Here is a 24,829-nt window from a genome sequence, read left to right as displayed (position 1 = left end):
AGCTGATGGTTTGGAGTTAAAACTTATCCAGGCTTCACGGATTGTGCATCGATTGTTAATTTTTATCTTATTTACAGATTTGTGTTTCAAAAACGTTGGGCATTTAATTATGAGACCCTTAATTGAATCAAAATTTAACTCTAAAAATGTTTTCAGCAGCTAAGTTAAAATACGACTTCTTAATTTGTTTTTAACTGTGCCAAGTATTAAAAATGCCCTTTCAACTGAAGCAATTGAAAAGGATATTCATGATATAATGCTAATGCATACTTGCTTATATTCAGGAACTTGGGTTGACTTCCTGCATCTTTTTTCTCCAAATTCTTGCCAGAATTTTTCCACTTTATATAGTCTAAGATATTTTTTACCCCCAAATAAATGTTACCCCTATAAATCCCCCTAAACGTGAAAAACCCCCTAAATTTGGGGGGGAAACCCTAACCTAGCAACACTGATATTCAGTGCCTGACCGGTACAAATACGGAAGAAATAATTACGAATCGATATGAACTTTTGTGGGCTACTTATAGAGCCAGAATTGAAATATGGGGGTCGCTTTATATGGGGGCTATATGCAATTATGAACACGAGTCTACCAAAAATGGCAGATTTGTTTACTAATTAGATTTTGCAAAATATTCCTCTCCAAATATGAAATGCTTCATAAATTTTCTATAGAAATAACATTTTGACAAAATTTTCTACAGAAATAAAATGTTGACAAAATTTTCTATAGAAATAAAATTATGGCAAAATTTTCTATGGCAATAAAATTTTGGCAAAATTTTCTATACAAATATAAAATTTTGACAAAATTTTCTATGGCAATAAAATTTTGGTAGATTATTTTTGGCTCCAGTGGCAATCGTGATTGAGGATCGGTTTATTTGGGGGCTATATATAATATAGATCGATACGGACCAATTTTGGCATGATTGTTATCGGCCATACACTAGCGAAATGTACCAAATTTCAAGAGGCTCCGGAGGTCAAATATGGGGATCGTTTTTATGATAGCATGGTTGTTGGAGACCATATACTAACAGCACGTACAAAGTTTTAACCGGATCGGACGAATTTTGCTCCTCCAAGAGGCTCCGGAGGTCAGATATGGGGATCGGTTTATATAACGGCTATATATAATTATGGACCGATATGGACCAATTGTGGCATGGTAGTTAGAGACCATATACTAACACCACGTACCAAATTTCAACCGGATCGGATGAAATTTGCTCCTCCAAGAGGCTCCAGAGGTCGAATATGGGGATCGGTTTATTTGGGGACTATATATAATTATAGACCGATATGGCCCAATTGTGGCATGGTTGTTAGAGACCATATACTAACACCACGTACTAAGTTTTAACCGGATCGGATGAAACTTGCTTCTCTTTGAGGCTCCTCAAGCCAAATCTGGGGATCGGTTTATTTGGGGACTATATATAATTATAGACCGATGTGGACCAATTTTTGCATGGCTGTTAGAGACCATATACCTATGTAGCAATTTTCAGCCAGATCGGATGAACTATGCTTCTCTTAAAAGGCTCCGCAAGCCAAATCTGGGGCCCGTTTATATGGGGGCTATACGTAAAAATGGTCGGATATGGCCCATTTGCTATACCATCCGACCTACATCAACTGCTTGTGCCAAGTTTCATGTCGATAGCTTGTTTCGTTTCGACAAAGAATATATATACTTTATGGGGTCTTAGAGCAATATTTCGATGTGTTACAAACGGAATGACAAAGTTAATATAGTCCCATCCTATGGTGCAGGGTATAATGAAAACGAATGAAAGAAAAGCGAAGGAAAAACGTGAGAGAATAAAATAAACTGTGTTAGTGCCTTTGATTTGCTTTAACCGTGTTGACGCAAAAACGATGTTTGCTCGGCGATAGCCCAATCAAGACTGGCAAAATTTTATTTCTATAGAAAATTTTGTCACAATTTTGTTTCTATAGAAAATTGTCTAGCTACGCTAATGAAAACGGGGAACAACATTTACTTGATAATAGTCCGCATACATTGAATAAAGAAGAAAATAAGTTGCCTTCAGGTAAGTATCGCACCGATTTATAAAAAAGGAATATTACAAAAGTTTCCATAAAAATTGCAGGCTTCATACTAGAGGTGTGCACGTGAGTAATATTTTGCTCACGCACACTCACGAAGGAGAAATCTTATTCACGCACACTCACGCACGATATTTTTTGGTAGGACTCACGCTCACGCACGTTCACGAAAAGAAAATTTGTACTCACGCACACTCACGCACGAAAATCTTTTAAATGTCGTGACTCACGAAAAATATCGTGACTCACGAAAAATGTTGTGACTCACGAAAAACCTCGTAACTCACGAATAATTTTATGAGTAATTTACCTATAGAACCTGACAAAAAACATGAGTATATTAAAATCGAGAGCGTTATAAAACACGTTAACACCTAGGATGTCACTAAAATTATAAATGAATTCAACTCGTAGCCATTTCGTAAGCGGGATTATTTTCGTGAGCGGTTTTTTCCGAAATTCGTTACTCACGACGATATTATTTTCGTGACTCACGTTCACGCACGACATTTGATTGGTTAATCACGCACACTCACGCCGTAGCCGTCAGCGTGACTCACGAATCACGCGTGAGTCACGAAAAATTTCGTGAGTCACGACAATTTCGTGTCACGTGCACACCTCTACTTCATACACCAACAAACACAAATACTTTTTACGGCAAGCGAGCTTTTTTTATTGTATTAAAAATACAGGAAGAGTCTAAGTCGATCTGTATCTATATCTAGAGGCTTTAGGAAGAAATTTCTGGCAAGTATATATTGAATTAGGTTCTGTAGTTTGACCACATAATTGCAACCTAATAACCATCTGTCATTGGTATACAAACATTACCTATAAAAAAATTGTAAATTTTAATGTAAGTTGATCTCACATATGTGTAGATCAAAAGCCTTTGTTGTTAGCACCTTTTGTATTTATATTCGTAGTTTATTATGATTGTAAATCTTGTAATAAATTAATAAAATCTCATCATAATCTGCCCTTTCATTTGATTTTGGAATTTGGTTAGGATAATAGTAAAGAAAATCGAGGGCGGTTGCACCAACAAACAAAACAATTAATATGAAATTACGACAACCAATGCAAAGTTGATCCAACATACTACCATGTAGTTACAATTGCCAAATGTTAGTTGTGCTGACAGATATCATTTATAGTTGATGGAACCACCTGCTTTCGGTTGGCAAATAATTCGGTTGAGGCAACGAATTTGTTTTCTGGGTGTATAGAAAATGTTTGCAAAATTTTATTTCTATAGAAACTTTAGACAAAATTTTATTGCTAAATTTGTGAAGTAACTCTTAGTGGGAGCAGAATAATTTGAAAAACTACCAAAACATCAAGAATTCTATCGAAAGGCCGGTATGCACCTCTAGCGAAAAATTTCATCCCCATAAGAAATGCATTGCTATTTATGCTAACGAAATTTTCGGTAGCGTTCAATTTCGTAAGCTGGTACGCACCTCTAATGAAAATAACAGGGTTGTCAAAAGCATATTTTGGCAGCAAACATTTAATTTATTACAATCATTGTGTGCGTAAAAGTTTTAAAAGGTCAGTAAATAATAAACAATTTATTTGAGGAATATTTGGAACATATATTAACAATTTTTAGAAGCGATTAGCTGGTTTAAAATTTGTGTACACAGCCCTGTTTTTTGTTGTAGACTTAAATAAATTTTTGCTACCGGAAATTTCGCTAGAGGTGCATACCGGCCTGAACAGTAAAAAAATCTACCATTTGTGGTAGAATTCTACCAACTATGACAGCTGTGGTTTGGATATGGTCTATTAGCCATATGTTGCTGTGGCTCGTTCGCAGATTCAACTCCTAAAGACGATTTTGCCTTCCTCCTTTAATTATTTTCATATTTTTGTCTAAAAATTAAATACACTGTCAAAATATCCTTACAGTTAAATGCTTCGAGTTGAAATTGGGTATCTTCTGAAAAAATCTTCAAAATTAATGAAATATTTTTTATCTTTATTTATTTGTTGGCTTTTTGTATCTCGAGTAGGGTTGTGCACGTGACACGAAATTGTCGTGACTCACGAAGATTTTCGTGACTCACGAAGATTTTCGTGACTCACGCATGAGGCGAGAATCACGCTCATGGCAACGGCGTGAGTGTGCGTGATTAATATACCAAAATTTCGTGCGTGAGCGTGAGTCACGAAACTAATATCTTCGTGAGTGTTCGTGAGTAAAGAATTACGCTCACGAAAATAATCCTACTCACCAACATAAAACGCTTAAGAGTTAAACTCATCTACAATTTTAGTGATACCTGGGATGTTAAGAGTGTAATAACGCTCTCTATTTGAATAATGCTCATGATTTCACACACGTCGCTAAAGTAAATTACTCATAAAACTATTCGTGAGTCACGGTATTTTTCGTGAGTCACGACATTTTCGTACGTGAGTACAAAATTTCTTTTCGTGAGTGTGCATGAGTCCTACCAAACAATATCGTGTGTGAGTGTGCGTGAGTAAGATTTTTCCGTCGTGAGTGTGCGTGAGTAAACTATTACTCACGTGCACACCTCTAATCTCGAGCACAAAGCTAAAAGACGTTCGAATATATGAGTTTGCGTTAATACGTTTTTAAGATTTGGCAACTCTGTGCCCAAGCCTGGCTTTGATTTGCATATAATCGAAATGTCAATTTCAAAACAAATTAGATAAACAATTTTGTCACTATACTATTTAATTGCATTTAAGATTTGATCCTTTCACAAAGTTTATTGATTTGGCTGTCATCATTCAAAAGTATACACAACACCGTAGATATACAGGTTGTCACCTTTGGTACATCAAAATTGTCTTTCAATGGAATCCAGAGCTTAATTGATCTATCCTTACTCGTACCAGATTATCCATAATGGATTAAGACAGGGATAGCTAGATAGCATATGCAGCTAAATGAAATATTAATTGGTTTTCATTGTAACACTCAACTACGAAAAAAGGTACACATGTAACTAACACCTCTAGCTAGCACCACCCTTCACTCATTCGACAGCACTCAGGTAGAGGGAGAACATTTGTTGTGAGTCTTATGAGAAGTCTTATGAGTTCTCCATTTAATATGCAATACACTTCCAGTTGGCCTACCCATATAACCACTATAGAGCATCGAAACCTTTCGCCCTGACATAAGTGTTGTATGCTACAGGTATGGATGGTTGAACATGACAACGCATCTTGCATTGAAAGAAAATCCCAAATATTTATGACTGTATTCAAACCCAATTACAATCGATCCGCGTACCTATTTGGAAGACAGACAGACAAGAGAAAAATTCCAACTATGAAAAAGGTCTCGCTCATTTTCAGAATCAATTGACCTGGGTTGTGTTTATCACTGGACAACAGCAGCATCGTCTTCATATTGTTATGGGAACTCGAGGTATAACCTGTATGACCGTGTCATAAATGTTACGGTTAATGATAATTTATTGATGGTACAGGTCATACATATGATGCTTGTCAGCATCATTGTTGGCCAGTATACACATTTACCTGAATCGAAATTGGGCATCCATTATAAGCAGGTCACTTGACTAAATGAACGAAAAAGAGTGAGTGTGTGTTTAGTGATATAAAATCTGAGATGATCTGGGAAAATGCAACAGATTCACATCAGACATCAATGAGTAAAGAACATTTGTGTTGAACAATTGAGAGGACTACGACACTAAAGAAAAAGTTCCAATAAAAACAACAAAAAATAATTTCAAATATGGCTCCTGCACAAATATTGGATTTTCCCCAAAATCGAACAAATTATACACATAAAAAATTCCAAGGTAAACAGTACGCTCATAAAAAGTTTGGAACACGGTCACCATCACCAGTAGAGATTCAAAATATGGAAATTATCACACAACATTCGGAAACATCAAAAATCTTAATGGACACTAGAAATACACAACACATGGATAATGCCAATAAAAAATCATCAAATGATATCTTCAGACCCTATGCTTTGGAAGAACCATCAACAACGCGGAAACGCAAATATCAAGATATCCAAGATGAACATTCAAATAATTTGGATTATAATACAGACTATAAGAGGTTTGCCCATAGTCCACCAGTATATCAACAACCTTTGGTAACCTCACTATCATCACCTGCTGCTGCTTTGCCTTTTGCTCCCACATTTTTGCCTTTGCCAACACCACCCACCTATAGTTTACGACAATATAACTTTAGTCCCCAGACTTTTGCTATGGTTCTACAGAAACAACAGGCAGCCCTTTGTATGGGAGAGATTCTAAAAAGGCAAACGAATTTTTATCCCCAGCACAACATAATGGGAAACTAGGCGGCATTATCCATTGAAATGCAAATGGAATGGAAATACAATTGTGATAATTTCAAATGTTTTAATTTGAAACGTTTTATTTTTTTCTACCACCAGTGATATATGATTGTGTATTTAAATTTTATTATTATTAATTTTTAATTGTTTAAACTGGATTATTAAAAATAATATAAAAAGTTGTATATCTTTAGATTAAGCTATTTTTAAAATTGTACATATATATATACATATAATTGTACATATATATTTTTATAAATGATGATGACTATTATTTATTAAATGGAATTTATTGACGTAAAATTATAATATTGTTGTTTTATTTCTTGATAATTTTTACTATTAGTATTTAAAAATATTTCGGTTTAAAATCCAAGTTATTAATTACAAGATAGGCAACATCAATCGGAATATCAACACGTTTCTCTTATCAATGACTACTACGGTTGCCACAGTTGGTACATTTTTAAAAGATATTTTACTGTTTGATAGATTGGTAGAAGTCTAGATGTTTTGGTAGATTTTGCACAATATTCCTCTCCACATAAAGAGCACATCACAACTTTTCTATAGAAATAAAATTTTGCTGTAGAAATAAAATTTTGCAAAAATTTTCTATAGAAATAAAATTTTTCGAAAAGCTTTCTATAGAAATAACATTTTGCGAAATTTTTCAATGGAAATAAAATTTTGCGAAAATTTTCTATACAAATAAAATTTTGCGAAAATTTTTTTATATTCCTTTACATAGGACTAATTATGCTATGAATGAGCCATTATTGCGGTGTCTTCGAGAATTCAATTCAATATCTGAAATATATAATTTAGATTTCTCACTCAGTGAAACTGAATTTAAGCATATTTTAGAAATAATTTATTATTAAGCGGTAGTCTGTTAGGATTTATATCCATAGAATTAAATAAATAAATAAATACAAATAAAATTTTGCGAAAATTTTTCTATAGAAATTTTGCAAAATTTTCAATAGAAATAAAATTTTGCGAAAATTTTCTATAAAAAAAATTAACAAAATTTTCTATAGAAATAAAATTTGGACAAAATTTAAAATTTTGATAAAATTTTCTATAGAAATAAAATTTTGCGAAATTTTTCTATAGAAATAAAATTTTGCGAAAATTTTCTATAGAAATAAAAATTTTGCGAACATTTTATATAGAAATAACATTTTGACGAAATTTTCTATAGAAATAAACTTTTGACAATATTTTCGATGAAAATAACATTTTGGGAAAATTTTCTATAGAAATAAAATTTTGACAAAATTTTCTATAGAAATAAACTTTTGACAAAATTTTCGATAAAAATAACATTTTGGAAAAATTTCTGCAAAAAAAAATTTTTTGACAAAATTGTCTATAAAAATAAAATGTTGACAAAATTTTCGATTAAAAAAATTGACAAAATTGTCTATAAAAATAAAATTTTCTATAGAAATAAAATTTTGACAATAATTTTTAAAATTTTGCAAAAATTTTCTTTAGAAATAAAATTATGACAAAAATTTTCTATAGAAATGGTTAGGTTAGGTGGCAGTCCGATGTATCAGACTCACTTAAACTATTCAGTCCATTGTGATACCACATTGGTGAACTTCTCTCTTATCACTGAGTGCTGCCCGATTCCATGTTAAGCTAAATGACAAGGGACCTCCTTTTTATAGGCGAGTGATACCACATTGGTGAACTTGTGATACCACATTGGTGAACTTCTCTCTTATCACTGAGTGCTGCCCGATTCCATGTTAAGCTCAATGACAAGGGACCTCCTTTTTATAGCCGAGTCCGAACGGCGTTCCACATTGCAGTCAAAACAACTTAGGGATGCTTTGAAACCCTCAGAAATGTCACCAGCATTACTGAGGTGGGATAATCCACCGCTGAAAAACTTTTTGGTGTTCGGTCGAAGCAGGAATCGAACCCACGACCTTGTGTATGTAAGGCGGGCATGCTAACCATTGCACCACGGTGGCTCCTTCTATAGAAATAAAATTTTGTCAAAATTTTCTATAGAAATAAAATTTTGTCAAAATGTCCGATAGAAATGAAATGTTCACAAATTGCTATAGAAATAGAATTTTACGAAAATTTTCTATAGAAAAATGTTGACAAAATTTTCTGTAGAAATAAAATTTTTAGAAGAAATAACATTTTGACAAAATTTTCTAAAGAAATAACATTTTGCCAAAATTTTCTAAACATTTTGACAAAATTTTCTATAAAAACAAAATACATATTGACAAATTTTTTATAAAACTAAAATTTTGACAAAATTTTCTATAAAAGTTAAATTTTGACAAAATTTTCTATAGAAATAAAATTTTGACAAAATTTTCTATAAAAGTTAAATTTTGACAAAATTTTCTATAGAAATAAAATTTTTAAAAAATTTTCTATAGCAATAAAATTTGACAAAATTTTCTATAAAAATAAAATTTTGATAAAATTTTCTATAGAAATAAAAATTTGACAAAACTTTCTATAGAAATAAAATTTTGACAAAATTTTCTATAGAAATAATATTTTGACAAAATTTTCTATGGAAATAACATTTTGAAAAAATTTTCTATAGAAATAAAATGTTGACTAAATTTTCTACAGAAATAAAATTTTCACAAAATTTTCTATAGAAATAAAATTTTCACAAAATTTTCTGTAGAAATAAAATTTTAACAAAACTTTCTATAGAAATAAAATTTTGACAAAATTTTCTATAGAAATAAATTTTTGGCAAAATTTTCTATTGAAATAAAATTTTGGCAAAATTTTCTATAGAAATAAAATGTTGACAAAAGTTTCAATAGAAATAAAATTTTGACAAAATTTTCAATAGAAATAAAATTTTTAAAAAAATTTCTGAAGAAATAAAATTTTGACAACATTTTCCATAGAAATAAAATTTTGACATTTTCTATAGAAATAAAATTTTGACATTTTCTATAGAAATAAAATTTTGACATTTTCTACAGAAATAAAATTTTCACAAAATTTTCTATAGAAATAAAATTTCGACAAAATTTTCTATAGAAATAAAATTTTGACAAAACTCTATAGAAATAAAATTTTGACAAAATTTTCTATAGAAATAAAATTTTGACAAAATTCTCTATAGAAATAAAATTTTGACAAAATTGTCTATAAATTGACCCATATATTCCATAAAACCGCTTCTATTATCAAGAATAGATGCCAAGATATACATATACTATACAAATTATAAAATATATTCTTATTTAGACCTTTTACGTCCCGTTTGCTCCCATTCATTCCATTCAATAATAAACAAATCAAATTTGACATTGATTCTACTTTATTGTTTATGTTTTTATTATGTTGATAATTTATAGAAAACATGAAATGTCGACAAATTGTAAACGAATAGATTTTACTTTTGGAATTATTAAAAATTATAATAATAGTAATAATAATAGTAATCAATGAGTATTCAAATGAACGTAAACAAAAAAGGAACGAAACCAAAGTTTTGGTATAGATAGATATCTTATCAAGAGAAATAAACAAAAACGCAGTTAAAAACACTTAGACATGAAAAAAATAAACAAATTGGTTACTAAAACAGAGCGGAGAGGGTATCTAAAAAGACAAGTTAATATGTGACATAACTTTGTTTAGAATTTAGAGTTATATGGAGTTAAAAAAAACGATTTTTTTTTGCAAAAAATTATATAGATTTTTTAAAATTTAAAAAATCCTAATTATATGCATTTATATTCTTATTTATATTTTTATGGGTTTTCTTTATTTTGTAGAAAATTACAATTTCAAGAACAGCGTAATGGGGCAATGATCACTGCCCATACACTGACTGCGTATACAATTATCGACCACTCGTTTAATGAAACGTTCCGAAACAAGGAAATAGTCCAAACGCCAGCCAACATTTCGTGATCGGGCATTGCCCATATATGTCCAAAAAGTATAGGCTCCCTTGCGATCGGGATATAAATGCCGGAATGTGTCCACATAGCCAAGACCTAATAGTTCGGTCATTTTATCTCGTTCTTCCTTGGTGAAACCAGCGTTTTTGGTATTAGTTTTGGGATTTGACAAATCGATTTCCTGATGCGATACATTCATATCGCCACAAATAACCAGGGGTTTGCGTTCATTTAGTTTCTGTACAAACTCTTGGAATAGTTTCTCCCATTTCATTCGGGACTCTAGATTAACAAGTTTCCTACCCGAATTCGGTACATAAACATTAACCAAAAAGAATTTTTCATATTCGGCAGTGATAATTCGACCAACATCATCGAATTCCTTGTTGCCAATACCATATTCCACATTAATTGGCATAATTTTCGAATATATTGCCACACCTGCATAACCACCAGGCATACACAGCCAATATGGATGATAACCGGGAATACGTTGAACTTCATCGGGCAATTGATCTGTGACACATTTGGTTTCTTGCAGACAAAATATATCGGGTTCTTCATATTCAAGAAATTTCAAACCATCTTTCTTGACCCAACTTCTTAAGCCAGCTACATTCCAGCTGGATATTTTTAAATTAAATCTAGGCTCATCAGAGGTCTGGCCATCGGCAAGGGGAGGCAATTCAAAGTCAGCTTTATTATAAATTGTGCTTGTGGAATTCATGCGAGCCGGTTCCTTCTTCTTTTTTGCTTTAGAAGCTGTAAAACAGGAAAATAAGAGATTTTTCAGTTGCGTGCCGCACGTCATATCCAACTTACGTTTCGAGCCATCTGCTTCGTCATTTTCATCATCATCATTATCTTCAATTCCGGCAACTGCGTTAGTTACTTTTTCATCGTCAACCTTTTCATCCGCATTAGCCTTTTTAGTTTTCTTTGTTGACGGTGCGGCACGTTTTCGACCACCTCGACTAGATGTGGGCTTTTCCTCATTATTCGTGTCTACAAAAAAAGAAATGACAAGGCGATGTTTTGAGGAAGTTAGAAAAGAAAATTTGCATCAAGTATAGCAATATAAAACCCAAACTTTCGGCGAATCCATTAATAGTCATGATTTGATCTTGGAAATACAAACATCTCAATGTTAACTTACGAGCCACGAAGATTAAAAGACAAACAAAAACAAATATTATGAGTCCATGTAGTAAAAAGATATAAAACAGTAGTGTGCCTTTTTCCAAATGTACAACCTTTCATATTGCAATAGTTTAGCTGGATTCACAATCACTAAATATGTTCAGTTCAACATATCCACTAAAATAGTAATGGAAGCTAAAACAGCTGATTACACTAGTCTAGGAACATTAGGCATCTTCTACATGAATGAACGTTTGTTATACATTGAGAATATACCAAGCGGAATGGTGATTTTGCAAAAAAAAAACGGGGGCCTGTGGTTAGATTCGGAATAGTGTGACAGCCGGGTAGTATTTTAGGTCCATTTCAGTTCTTTACGATACCACTTCAGGTGAATTTCTATCTGAGGTTATACAATTATTCCATATAATAACAAGAATTAATTTAGTTTACTTTTCCTCATACTCAACGAATTCTATTAATTCGCCTGGCATTCCAATAAGACGTGTAATTTTGGTATTCAAAAGCCATATTATCCAAAATGGTCATTGCGACCACGCTTGTAGGACCATCTCCCTTTAACAAAATTTTGCATTACAAAATTCCAAAGTGGCTTTTTTATGTCCTCGATAACCTTACGAATTCTATATCTTTCAGATTTTATATGGGCACGGGGCTGCTGCGTAGACCTCACCTATGACATAGACCCAAAGGAAGAAGTTGCAAGGTGTTAAAAACCAAGATCTTGGTGGACAATTTTGATCAACTCTTCGAGAACATTATAAAAGAGCAATGGTTTCGTTGCTTGTTAGGCCCACACCGTCGTCTTGTTGGGGCATTCGGTTTTTATACCCACCACCATAGAATGGTGATTTTTTGAGTATAAGTTTGTCATTCCAATTTCCGGCTGTACACGTATACATATATATATATATTTGATCAGGGAGAAATTCTTGGACGATATAATCATGTCCATCTGTCTGTCTGTTGTAATCACATAACAGCATTTAATAATGCCACTATCGTCTGCAAACAGGTTAGGTTTTGATATAGCCCCCATTTAAAACAATCTCGGGATTTGACTTCATGACTTATAGACAACGTAATTTTTTCCGATATGCTTAAAATTGAAAATTTAGAGGTATTTTCACACCTTAAATAGGATATGGTGTGTATCCATCCATGTTTTGGTATAGCCCCCATATACACCGATCTCCCGACTTGATTTCTTGGGTTTCCAGATACCACGATTTTTATACGATTTGCATGAAAGTGGAAATCTAGAGGTATTTTAGGTCCACAAATAGGTGTGCCGAATATGGTGTGTATCGATCCATGCTCTGGTATAGGCCCCATATAGACCTATTTCCTGATTTTACTTCTGGAGCTTATCGACATCGCAATTTTTACCAGATTTGCATGAAACTGCAAATCTTGAGGTATTTTCGCTTCTTTAATAGGTTTGCCGAATATGGTGTGTATCGGTCTATGTTCTGGTATAGCCCCCATATAGACCTACATATTTCCCGATTTTATTTTTACCCGATTTGCTTGAAATTTTTACCCGATTTGCTTGAAATTGAAAATTTAGAGGTATTTTCGCTCATTAAATAGGTGGGCCGAATATGTCGTGCATCGGTCCATATTCTGGTAAAGACCCCCATATATATCGGTCTCCCGATTTGACTTTCTGGGTTTCCAGATACCGTAATTTTTATCCGATTTGCATGAAATTGAGCATCTTAGAGGTAAAGGGTGATTTGTTAAGAGCTTGATAACTTTTTTTTAAAAAAAAACGCATAAAATTTGCAAAATCTCATCGGTTCTTTATTTGAAACGTTAGATTGGTCCATGACATTTACTTTTTGAAGATAATTTCATTTAAATGTTGACCGCGACTGCGTCTTAGGTGGTCCATTCGGAAAGTCCAATTTTGGGCAACTTTTTCGAGCATTTCGGCCGGAATAGCCCGAATTTCTTCGGAAATGTTGTCTTCCAAAGCTGGAATAGTTGCTGGCTTATTTCTGTAGACTTTAGACTTGACGTAGCCCCACAAAAAATAGTCTAAAGGCGTCAAATCGCATGATCTTGGTGGCCAACTTACCGGTCCATTTCTTGAGATGAATTGTTCTCCGAAGTTTTCCCTCAAAATGGCCATAGAATCGCGAGCTGTGTGGCATGTAGCGCCATCTTGTTGAAACCACATGTCAACCAAGTTCAGTTCTTCCATTTTTGGCAACAAAAAGTTTGTTAGCATCGAACGATAGCGATCGCCATTCACCGTAACGTTGCGTCCAACAGCATCTTTGAAAAAATACGGTCCAATGATTCCACCAGCGTACAAACCACACCAAACAGTGCATTTTTCGGGATGCATGGGCAGTTCTTGAACGGCTTCTGGTTGCTCTTCACTCCAAATGCGGCAATTTTGCTTATTTACGTAGCCATTCAACCAGAAATGAGCCTCATCGCTGAACAAAATTTGTCGATAAAAAAGCGGATTTTCTGCCACTGATTTTGGTAATAAAATTCAATGATTTGCAAGCGTTGCTCGTTAGTAAGTCTATTCATGATGAAATGTCAAAGCATACTGAGCATCTTTCTCTTTGACACCATGTCTGAAATCCCACGTGATCTGTCAAATACTAATGCATTAAAATCCTAACCTCAAAAGAATCACCCTTTATTTCCACAAAGAGATGTATAAAGTATCGGTCCATAGTTTGCTATATACCTAAGTCCGTAATTAGTTTTAATTGCTTTTTATAGCTCCAGGTCCGTAATTAGCTGAGTTCAATTTGCTTTATATCGCTCCAAGTTTTTGGTAAGGACCCTCTAGGATAGGTAAGGTTAGGTTATGTGGCAGCCCAATGTATCAGGCTCACTTAGACTATTCAGTCCATTGTTATACCACATTGGTGAACTTCTCTCTTATCACTGAGTGCTGCCCGATTCCATGTTAAGCTCAATGACAAGGGACCTCCTTTTTTTATAGCCGAGTCCGAAGCTGTGAAACCCTCAGAAATGTCACCAGCATTACTGAGGTGAGATAATCCACCGCTGAAAAACTTTTTTGGGTTCGGTCGAAGCAGGAATCGAACCCACCACCTTGTGTATGCAAGGCGGGCATGCTAACCATTGCACCACAGTGGCACCACCAAAAAAAAGTAACTTTCCCAAGTGGGTAGAAGTTAAAATCGGTTGGTAGATTATTTAAGGCTCGGGTGGCAACTGTGGATAGAAGGCGCACTGATTATCCAAATTTGCCGAAGCTAGAGTAGTATTCCAGTAATAGGGGTAACTTTAACTTTGGGAAGCGTACCATTTGAAGAATCCTGTTACGACGAAAGGTTTTTCAAAATATTATTCATGGTTTTTAAGATTCGATCCGGCCGAATTTACGGTCGTAAATACTTGTTCTGTTCAACTCTAATTAATCTACTAGAACATACATATATTTTTAACGATTTTTAGTACAGAGAAATTAGAATGAAATAGATTATCCGTTAGTATTTATAATGCAATTTTTTTTAAATACTCGCTTAGAATAACTAAGGGCATTTGTAAAAAATATGTTGCCTTGGTGTTACACTACTTTTTCCCTCTTTGTACTTTCACCCAAATGATAATGCAATTTCAAAGTTATTGTAAATTCATTATATTGTGAGGGATACGACAGTGTCCTTTTTTCCAAACGAAATCGTCATAAGTTCAGATGGATTCTTTTTGGCTAGCAAGTTTGCCTTGTATTATGAAATTTTTATTAGAGTTGCCCTCACTTATCACAATATTTACTGATTTTCTTCAAATATCGGTCAAATGATATAAAAAAGCTGTCTACAATCTTATTGTCTTTAATTAATAAGGCAAAAATTTTGAATGATATATATCTAATAAAATATTTTTTGGAAAGAAAAGAATTTCCCCAAATCAAATCACCGCATTCGTCATCGAGTTCAGTTTCGTAGAGAGAAACATTTCGATCGTAGTAAATTTTTGGATCACCGCATTCGATCGTAATTTATTTTGTCTACTACTGTTTTTTTTTACATTGCTGTAAACTAGGGTAATAAGAAATTGGAAGCGAAAGAGAATTTCCAAATAAGTTTTTATGATCAAATTATGTTATTTCTGAGAAATTTATATTGTTTTTGTGTGTTGAAATATATGTGTAAAAGTATATTATGAATCCAAGTGTTTTTTTGTTTTCCTCGTTTTAGGGTTCAAAGTGGCATTAATAAGGAAAAATATTCGTGATAAAAGCAGTCCTTTAGCATTGCCTGAAGTAGAGTGATTCTATTTTGAAGTGAATGCTTTTAACTAAATGTGTTTTTGACATCCATAGATTTAAAAGACGTTTTCGTCTGTCAAAAAAGCTTTTAAATATGTTCGAAAAAATAAGTTTTTTTTGAAGCGGCTACTTTTCCTAAATGCAACTAATAATATATTTTCTTAAATGTATTTTGCCAAAATGGAATGATACTTACATTTTCACCAACTTTTTGTTTCTTTTTGTTTACCTTTTTTCCTCTCAAAATCACTACATACTTCTTTTTCGATGGCATGCTACCTATCGTGTTCAACTTCGAGTAGAACAATTCGATAACGACTGCGGTGATCCGCGTAAACTACATTACGATGACGAAGTACGATTCGATTTCGATTTCGACTGCGGTGATTTGGCCCCAGAGTGCAAACTTCGATTAAAATTTTCAAAATGAGAATTGTTCAAAATTTGGAAGATTATTTGTAACTCGTTTGGCAACCGTGACCATAATCTATAAATATTTTGCACATTTGTGGGTCATTGACCCTTACCTACTTTTCATGCCTAATAAATGGAGGGTCATACAAAAAATTTACCCTATAGTATATCTGGTTCCCTTTTTATGTCTTCATATACTTCAAAAGATTTTTTGGAACAGTTAGTGCTTGTTTTGATAAACGTTTTGTCGCAATTTAACAATAAAATTTTTCCAACCAACTCATGTAGCTTTTTTATACCATCTACCATAGGCCCAACAAGATAATTTTCCAATACGATAAAGCTCGGACAAAAATGGGATGTACTACCCCCACCCGCCGTATAGCTCAGAAATTTCTCCTTCTGATTACCACTTCTTGCAGTCGATGGATGATGCATGACCTGACTTATCTGCATTTGAATTCTTATGAGAAAAAAAATCGATCCATTTGTGGACGTATGGTTTTTCGTCTCGGTATCCGTATGTTACCCGAATGATGAGAAAAAGGTGGCTAACGATGAAAAATACTTTGATTTATCAGTCTGTTAAAATGTTGTCGGAATAAATTGTCAATGCGGAAAATCCTGTATTTTTGATTTGCGCTCCAATAAAAAGTAGAAATACGCCAAAAAATTGATGTAGGTAACATTTTAAAATGTAAACATTTTCCATTTTTTTTTTTGTTCAATAGATCCTGAAGTACAAAAATATACATATATTGCTTTTAGCAATATCTGCAGTCACCCTTTTTGCTATCTGCCGCCGTACACCGCATGAGTGCAGTTCATCAGCATGTTCTTAAAATGTCACATGCCATTTCATATGATCTTCTTCGTCCTTGCGATTTGTTCAGGATCATTCTCATTATGCTAATACCACGAACTTGGTCGAATTAAAGTTTTGCTATTTTCAACTTGTCCAAAAAACATCGAAGCATTAATTATTGAATTGCATACATTTGGCTTCCCAGTTGTATCAAATATTGGCCATAACTTGAAGACGTTCTCATTCCACAAAAAAAAAGATATTGTGACAATATCATACCTGGCACTGAAGTTTCTTGAGCAACAACCTCGTCTTCTTTCTTTTCCTGTTTGACTTCAACGTCTTCATTTGTATCAGCCTTTTCTGCTTTCCTTTTTCCTCCCCTACCCTTTTTAGGCTTTTCCTCTTGAGGTTTCAATTCCTTCTCAACACTGGGCTCTTTACGGGATCGTTCTAAAAATATATATAATTTTCAAACTTATGATCACATACTAATTATAGAATTTACTTTTTGTTGGGGGTTCTTCAATAGGCTCGGACTTTTCGTTTGAATGATCTTCCGTATTCTCCTCTATCTTGTTATTTACTTTAGCTCCACCTCTCGCCTTTTTTGCTGGGACCTTTTCTACATCAGCTTTTTCTTTGACTGCTTCTTTTGCTGCAGCTCTCTTTGTGGCTTTCTTAGCTGGTATTTCTGGTTCTTCTTTAGGAATTTCTTCAGTCTTAGGCATATCATTGTTTACTTTAGCTGATGCTTTTGCTCCTCTCTTCGATGGTTTCTTTTCGGGCAATTCGGTTTCGGCTTTAGGAGGCTCTTCTTGGTCATTTTCTATTTTGGCAGCAGGTTTCTTTGTGGCCGCTCGCCCCCTTTTCTTTGGTGGATTTGGTTCTATATTCAGATCCTCTTCACCATTGATGCCATTCTCTGTATCTAAATGAGATATTTTTGAATTTAATTAATAAAAACTACTTCGATTTATTAACCTACCTTTTTGGGATGTGGAAACAGTTTCCTTTGTCTCGTCAACTTTTTTCTTTCGACCACCAGTCTTTGCTGATGTTTTGACATCTTCCACCTTTTTATCAGCCACAGAATTCTCCTTTGGAGATTCGGTTTGAATGGGCTCTTTAACTGTTTTTGCTGTCTTTTTGCCTCCCCTGCCTTTAGGTTTTGTTTCTATGACTTCTTGATTTTCTGTTTCCTCAGATATTCCATTTTCCATATCATTTTCTTGGCCACCGTTTTGTTCTACAGGGATCTCCGCAACAGCCTTTGCGCCCTTCTTTCCCCTACTGCCACCGGTTCTTCCACTACTTTTGACAACAGTTTCTTGCTTCACTTCGGATTCATTGTCCACCTCGCCACCATTGGTTTCGATGTTTTCGGTCTCTTTGGCTGTAACCTCAACATCTGCCGCCGTCGCTTTCCTACCTTTGCCCTTGGACGCGGTTTTTTTAACCGGCTCTTTCTCCCCATCTTGCTCGTTATTCTCCGCCGGCTTCTCTATCTTTTTTCCGCGACCACCGCCTTTGTTTCCATTTGCCGGTTTTACTGGAATCTTGCTTGACTCTTCTTGGGCTACATTTGGTTCTTCCGCATCACTATGCAATTTTTCATTATTCTTTTCTGTACCATTGGCTTTTTCAGCGTCCTGTTTTAGTAAAGCATCAAATAACTCCTCACTAGTACTAGTATTCACAACTTTCACTTCTTTCGGAGTCTCGTCCTTCTTAGCTTTTGCTTTAGCTCTGGGCATATTTATTGGTATCTATTGAATTGTTATATTTGGGATAAGGTTTGGAATGTATGCAAATAGAATATCTTTTATTAGTTTAAGCCACAAACTAAAATAAAAATGCAAAGGACGCCACAACGACGTTCAACAACCGACAGTATTCGACAGTGTACACAAAAATTTTTGATTCTCCTTTGGCGCCGATTTTCATATGAATCAACCCTCGCTCGGCACAACAGCATTGCCAATATTTGCAGTTGCGAAATAAAATTGTGAAAGCATCATACTGGCAACATTGTCATATGATATTGCCAAATAAACACAAAGTTTGAAAAATACTACAATTCAAACATTTTTTCAAAGAATTAGGGTAATATTAAATTTGAGAAATTGTTAAGAAATTGTTCTCAACAAAAAACAGAAAGAAAATTTCAAAACATTACGAAAAATTCAAAACATTAACAATAATTTCTCAACTGTAATCCTCATATTGAAATGCATAATTTCTCAAACATTTTGAAGCAAATTAAAAATTTAAATTAGGGCTGTTTTCTTTTAGCACTGGATGCAACATTTGTAAGGGCTATCCAGAACATCGTTGCTGTGATGTTCTATCCAGAACATCTCATCAGTGCACGTCGCGTCGGTGTTGCCAGATTGCATGTTGATAAAGTGACGCTTTTAAGGATCACAATAGCAATTTATTGTGACTAATTTATCGAATAATAGGGCTGTTTTCTTTTAGCACTGGGTGCAACATTTGTATGAGCTATCCAGAACATTGTTGCACTGGCGTTCTATCCAGAACATCTCATCAGTGCAAGTCGCGCCGATGTTGCCAGATTGTATTTGGATAAAGAGACGCTTCTTCGATTCACAATAACAATTTATTGTGACTATTTTATCGAAAAACATGAAATTCAAAGTGATACAGTGTCATAAATAATCGCAGCAGTAAATATTTATTACTAATTGGAGCATTTAATACATTAAAAATGCAAGATTTCACTTATTTTCAGTGATGGTTTTTAAACAGCTGATGACAGTGTTGCATATTTTTGGAGATGTCCTGGATAAACGAGTACTCTGTTTTCTTTTAGTCCTTAACGGCTTAGCATATCCAGTGCTAAAAGAAAACAGCCCTAATATTAAATTCAAAGTAGTACAGAGTCATAAATAATCGCAGCAGTAAATATTTATTACTATTTGGGCATTTCATAAATTATGCGCTTTACAGATTATCAGTTATTCCGGACGACAGTGCTCGTGTCGAATATATCCCATATATTGTGCACACTATAAGTTAGGTCCGAAGGCATAATCGATACTGCTGCATGTTTACGGGATCGATAACACATTTACCGATTATTTAGTCATCGCCGACAAGTCGTATCGATCCGACACACTATAAGATACTTTACAAACACCGACATTCCGTCCGGAATAACTGATAGTCTGTAAAGCGCATTAAAAATTGTTTTTAAACAGCTGATGGCAGTGTTACATTTTTTTTGGAGATGCACTGGATTTTCTTTTAGTCCGTGACTGCTTAGGGTTGAATTTGACTTTTGGCAAAAGTACGACAATTATTAACAAATTTTCCGATTGGCGACTTAAATCGGCTTCATTCGGCTTGGTGAGAACACCGTATTACAAATTATCAGTTATGCTCGTGTCGAACATATCCCACATATTGGACACACTATAAGTTAACTCCGAAGGAATAATCGATACTGCTGCATGTTTATGGGATCGATAACACATTTGCCGATTATTTAGTCTTCGCCGACAAGTCGTATTGATTCGACACACTGTAGGATTATTAACAAACACCGACATTCCGTCCGGAATAACTAATAGTCTGTAAAGCGCATAACTTCAGTGTGTAAATATAACCATAGCGATAGGCGGTAGGCGAAACATTTTTGCCGCAACGGCAAATACAATAAGCTTGACGGCGAATAATTCCCTTTTTCACATTTCCTAGCGTTTTTGTTGTCAATACAGCACGCTTTGACAATATTAAACAATGAAGTTGAATAAAAACATACAATGGCTTGTTATTTGTTGAGTTATTTCAAGAAAAAATAATCTACACGTGTCCAGGCAACAGCAATTCCTAGTGGTGAGTTAAAAAAATTGATAAGCGATGGCAACACTATACCAGTTTTCGCCAAGGAGTTAGAATAAGTTTTAATTTAGCGCACGCCGCTAGCCGTCACGGCATTCCGTCGCGGATTTTGGGCTTCCCATAAGAAATACACGTAAATAAGTGTTCGCCTACCGCCTATCGCTATGGTTATATTTACACACTCAAATTGATTTTATAATGGATAATTGTCCGCGGCCGAATGGATAAATTTATACCAGCTTAGCCGTCAAGCCAACGCCGCCGGAGGCAAAAATTTAGTGTCAGTCGCAGCCGACAAAAATTGGTCTGTTTCATTCTCTGCCTCATTCATATACTTGTACTAAAAGAAAACAGCCCTAATTACCAAAAGTCTTTTATGCGTTTTTAAGGCATATTGATAGTATGCCACACTGTAAGTAAAAAGTAATAATAATTGTTTTGAATATATACAACAAACATTGTTGTAAAGAAATAAAATATTACAATGGAGAGTATAGAATTTTTTAATTTGGAATCGTTGCAACAAGCATGTCGCATTTGCTTGCAAAAGGGCGATATTAATATATGGAGTCATAGGGTGAAGATGAAAGACAACTATCTGGAGACATTATTGGACGAGTCCACAGGGGAGAATACTAATTTTACAAGTGTTTTGGATATGTTTGATATATTTAACAATTCGGTAGGTACAAGCCTAAAGCTAATCAACTTTCTATTATGAGTTACAAACATCTTTTTCTAGATTGCTACTTTGGAATTGTCCGATGTATTCCCTGCATTATGTTGCCACTGTTTGAATACTCTGAAGGATTGCTTCAATTTTTACAGAAAAATAAAAACTGCCAATAGTAGTTTGAAGAATCTCTATGATCAATACCTCGAAACATCATATGTGGAAGAACATTTAATAGAGGAATCAGAAAATGAGCTAGAAACGACCGACCAGAAAGAAATGGAAGAAACTCCTTTAGATGAAGAGGTTCACTCGTTTACCAAAGACTTACTAGAAGATGAAGTTACAAATACTACAGAAAAGGAAAGAAATGCCAATGTACGAAAGTCCTTTGATGAAAATTCATCTTTGGTTGTAACACAGCTCATAACCACCGCCCTGGAACCTGCTGCAAGTTTTATTAAGCCACCTAATGAACGTGATGGCGAAGACATATATCCATTTCCTAAACTCCTTACAGTAGACTGTAAAGCTGTGGAAATAAAAGATATGAACGAACTAGGATCATTCAAAACACCTTCAATTGTTAATACTGATGAACGCCTTGCATCCTCAGATGAAGCAATATATATGTGCCAATATTGCCCTCAAGCTTTTACAAAATCAGACTTTCTAAAAACGCATGTTCTAAAAACACATGTATGCAACTTCTGCACACAGGCTTTTAAGTTGGCCACGGATTTATATCGTCATATAAGAGAATCTCATTCGGAACATCGATGTGTAATTTGCCAAAAAGTACTTAGTTCCACTACTAATTTGAGACATCATATTAAACGTATACATCAAATTAAATTGCCGCCCAAAGTAACACTTCTCGACATCATCGAAACAGTTCAAGTAGGACAAAGTGATGATGCGACCCCAGCACATCAATTCAATATTGATTATTCCGAGTTCGATAGCAGTATTTATTTCACCACTGACGTTGATACTGGTTAGCAAAATCGTTATTATGTTTATAGAGACATTATATTTATAATAACATTATTTTAATATCATATATATTTATTATTACCAAAATTGTTTTGCATTTTCTATTACTATCAAACCCTTGTCATAAGAAGTTCCCCCTTCTAGATACATTGGAGTAAATTCTCTGTATGCAATACATACTCTTCTCTCCACAATATCTTCTCGTAATACAGCATGCTCAAATTGGTAACGGGCAGGACCATACAAAATTATCAAGGACAAGCTACAAGAAAAATATGTTACCCCATTTCAATGTAGTACGCTTTCTAGGAGTACTTACTTTGGCATTGGTATTCTTAAGACTTTGTCTTTATACATTTCCAGTTTCTCTTTGCCGAGTAGGGGCGCCAAAAGTCTATCTTCATAGCTGGGAACTAAGTTTAGATTATATTTGCTAATATCTTTCAAATCTTTGTCTAAAGTTTCTTTATATAACGTCAAAGTGAATACTGTGTCCCCTAAGCAATTTACAGTAACCACACGTTCACCCCATATCCAACAATCGTCAATATGTGGATCAATTGAAGCACCTTTTGTTGGATCATATTCCAACGAACATTGTTCTATAGTTTGGAAATTTTTAAGAATTTCATTTTCTCCCAGTTTTTGCTGCAAGTACTGTGTAGTTTGAGGGAATCCTTTAAAAAGGCCATTTTGTATTTTCCGCTTCTTAAAATTGGTTTTCGGACCAAAATTTTGTTTTCTACGTCCACTTTGAGATATGCACCATGCAAGGGAATCCAAATCACACATAGTTCTGCTGCCCTCCTCCGGCGAGATAAAAAGCTCTTCTACAACAATGCCCGGCAATTGTAGTCCAATCGCTTGTCTATGTTCAGGGTGTTCGTCTTGAATTTCCGTGGGATTCCATCCACGGTAAAACTTCTTACATTTGACACACCAAGACCAAGGATCAAGTTTCTCAAATTCAGTTTTCGGATTAGTTTTCTCAATGCGAAAATCTTCTTCACATTGTAAGCATGTTCGCACTCCTTTGCATCCACAAGGTCTTACAGTATTCATATTCAAATATATGCACGGGATAATTTCTTGACTTGAGAACAAACACACAAAACAGCTGTTTTGCACGCATGCTGCAGCAACTTCAATTCAGTGATGTCAATACCTTGGCGAAAACTAGTATAGTGTTGCCATCGCTTATCAATTTTTTTTAACTCACCACTAGGAATTTCTGTTGCCTGGACACGTGTAGATTATTTTTTCCTGAAATAACTCAACAAATAACAAGCCATTGTATGTTTTTATTCAACTTCATTGTTTAATATTGTCAAAGCATGCTGTATTGACAACAAAAACGCTAGGAAACGTGAAAAAGGGAATTATTCGCCGTCAAGCTTATTGTATTTGCCGTTGCGGCGAAAATGTTTCGCCTACCGCCTATCGCTATGGTTATATTTACACACACATTGTTGTTGCGTGGCCACGTGAACATTCTTTTATCTTCAAATAACTCAACAAAACAAAAAACAAGATATTACATTTTTTATTGAACTTCTTTATTAAATATTTAAAAATCATGAAATATTGACCATCAAAGATACACGGAAACAATAAAAGAGGAAAACTTTGCCGACAAGCTTATTGCATTTGTCGTTGCGGCAAAAATGTTTCGCCTACTGCCTGTCGCTATGGTTATAAAGGGTGATTCTTTTGAGGTTAGGATTTTCATGCATTAGTATTTGACAGATCACGTGGGATTTCAGACATGGTGTCAAAGAGAAAGATGCTCAGTATGCTTTGACATTTCATCATGAATAGCCGAACGATCTGCCACAACGTCGAATTTTCAGTGAATGGGCCCTAGAAAAGTTGGCAGAAAATCCGCTTTTTTATCGACAAATTTTGTTCAGCGATGAGGCTCATTTCTGGTTGAATGGCTACGTAAATAAGCAAAATTGCCGCATTTGGAGTGAAGAGCAACCAGAAGCCGTTCAAGAACTGCCCATGCATCCCGAAAAATGCACTGTTTGGTGTGGTTTGTACGCTGGTGGAATCATTGGACCGTATTTTTTCAAAGATGCTGTTGGACGCAACGTTACGGTGAATGGCGATCGCTATCGTTCGATGCTAACAAACTTTTTGTTGCCAAAAATGGAAGAACTGAACTTGGTTGACATGTGGTTTCAACAAGATGGCGCTACATGCCACACAGCTCGCGATTCTATGGCCATTTTGAGGGAAAACTTCGGAGAACAATTCATCTCAAGAAATGGACCGGTAAGTTGGCCACCAAGATCATGCGATTTGACGCCTT

The 24,829-nt window shown here is 34.5% G+C and overlaps 4 protein-coding genes across 7 annotated transcripts; 2 read left to right on the top strand and 2 right to left on the bottom strand.

Moving 5' to 3' along the window:
• The first annotated feature begins 4,704 nt into the window (after positions 1–4,704).
• LOC142223797 (uncharacterized) lies at positions 4,705–6,721 on the top strand. Of its 3 annotated transcripts, none has more exons than XM_075293651.1 (2): positions 4,705–4,893; positions 4,957–6,721. In XM_075293651.1, the coding sequence occupies exon 2, from the start codon at positions 5,828–5,830 to the stop codon at positions 6,413–6,415; it is 588 nt and encodes a 195-aa protein (XP_075149766.1). In that variant the 5' UTR covers positions 4,705–4,893; positions 4,957–5,827; the 3' UTR covers positions 6,416–6,721. The 3 variants fall into 3 exon arrangements, with proteins under 3 accessions (XP_075149766.1, XP_075149765.1, XP_075149764.1); XM_075293650.1 differs by having other exon boundaries at positions 4,705–5,114; positions 5,191–6,721; XM_075293649.1 differs by having other exon boundaries at positions 4,705–5,134; positions 5,191–6,721.
• A 3,001-nt stretch (positions 6,722–9,722) lies between these two features.
• Positions 9,723–18,929, bottom strand: Rrp1 (Recombination repair protein 1). Its single transcript, XM_075293648.1, has 5 exons — positions 17,968–18,929; positions 17,488–17,910; positions 17,259–17,432; positions 11,152–11,334; positions 9,723–11,091 (listed from the first exon to the last, which is right to left on the bottom strand). The coding sequence occupies exons 1-5, from the start codon at positions 18,734–18,736 to the stop codon at positions 10,205–10,207; spliced, it is 2,436 nt and encodes an 811-aa protein (XP_075149763.1). The 5' UTR covers positions 18,737–18,929; the 3' UTR covers positions 9,723–10,204.
• Positions 18,930–21,035: 2,106 nt separating this feature from the next.
• Positions 21,036–22,602, top strand: LOC142223793 (uncharacterized). 2 transcript variants are annotated; one of them, XM_075293646.1, is made up of 3 exons: positions 21,036–21,258; positions 21,374–21,528; positions 21,589–22,602. In XM_075293646.1, exons 1-3 carry the CDS (start codon positions 21,249–21,251, stop codon positions 22,519–22,521), a joined length of 1,098 nt encoding a protein of 365 aa, XP_075149761.1. In that variant the 5' UTR covers positions 21,036–21,248; the 3' UTR covers positions 22,522–22,602. The 2 variants fall into 2 exon arrangements, with proteins under 2 accessions (XP_075149761.1, XP_075149760.1); XM_075293645.1 differs by lacking the exon at positions 21,036–21,258 and having other exon boundaries at positions 21,265–21,528.
• Positions 22,530–23,671, bottom strand: LOC142223794 (alpha-ketoglutarate-dependent dioxygenase alkB homolog 4). The gene is made up of 2 exons (XM_075293647.1): positions 22,835–23,671; positions 22,530–22,777 (listed from the first exon to the last, which is right to left on the bottom strand). Exons 1-2 carry the CDS (start codon positions 23,575–23,577, stop codon positions 22,594–22,596), a joined length of 927 nt encoding a protein of 308 aa, XP_075149762.1. The 5' UTR covers positions 23,578–23,671; the 3' UTR covers positions 22,530–22,593.
• Positions 23,672–24,829: the final 1,158 nt, after the last annotated feature.

The sequence above is a fragment of the Haematobia irritans genome, chromosome 2 (genome assembly GCF_050003625.1).
Source record: "Haematobia irritans isolate KBUSLIRL chromosome 2, ASM5000362v1, whole genome shotgun sequence".
In the NCBI taxonomy this organism is placed as follows: domain Eukaryota; kingdom Metazoa; phylum Arthropoda; class Insecta; order Diptera; family Muscidae; genus Haematobia; species Haematobia irritans.
Note: the sequence above shows the minus strand (reverse complement) of the source record. Positions and strands in the feature narration are given on the sequence as shown.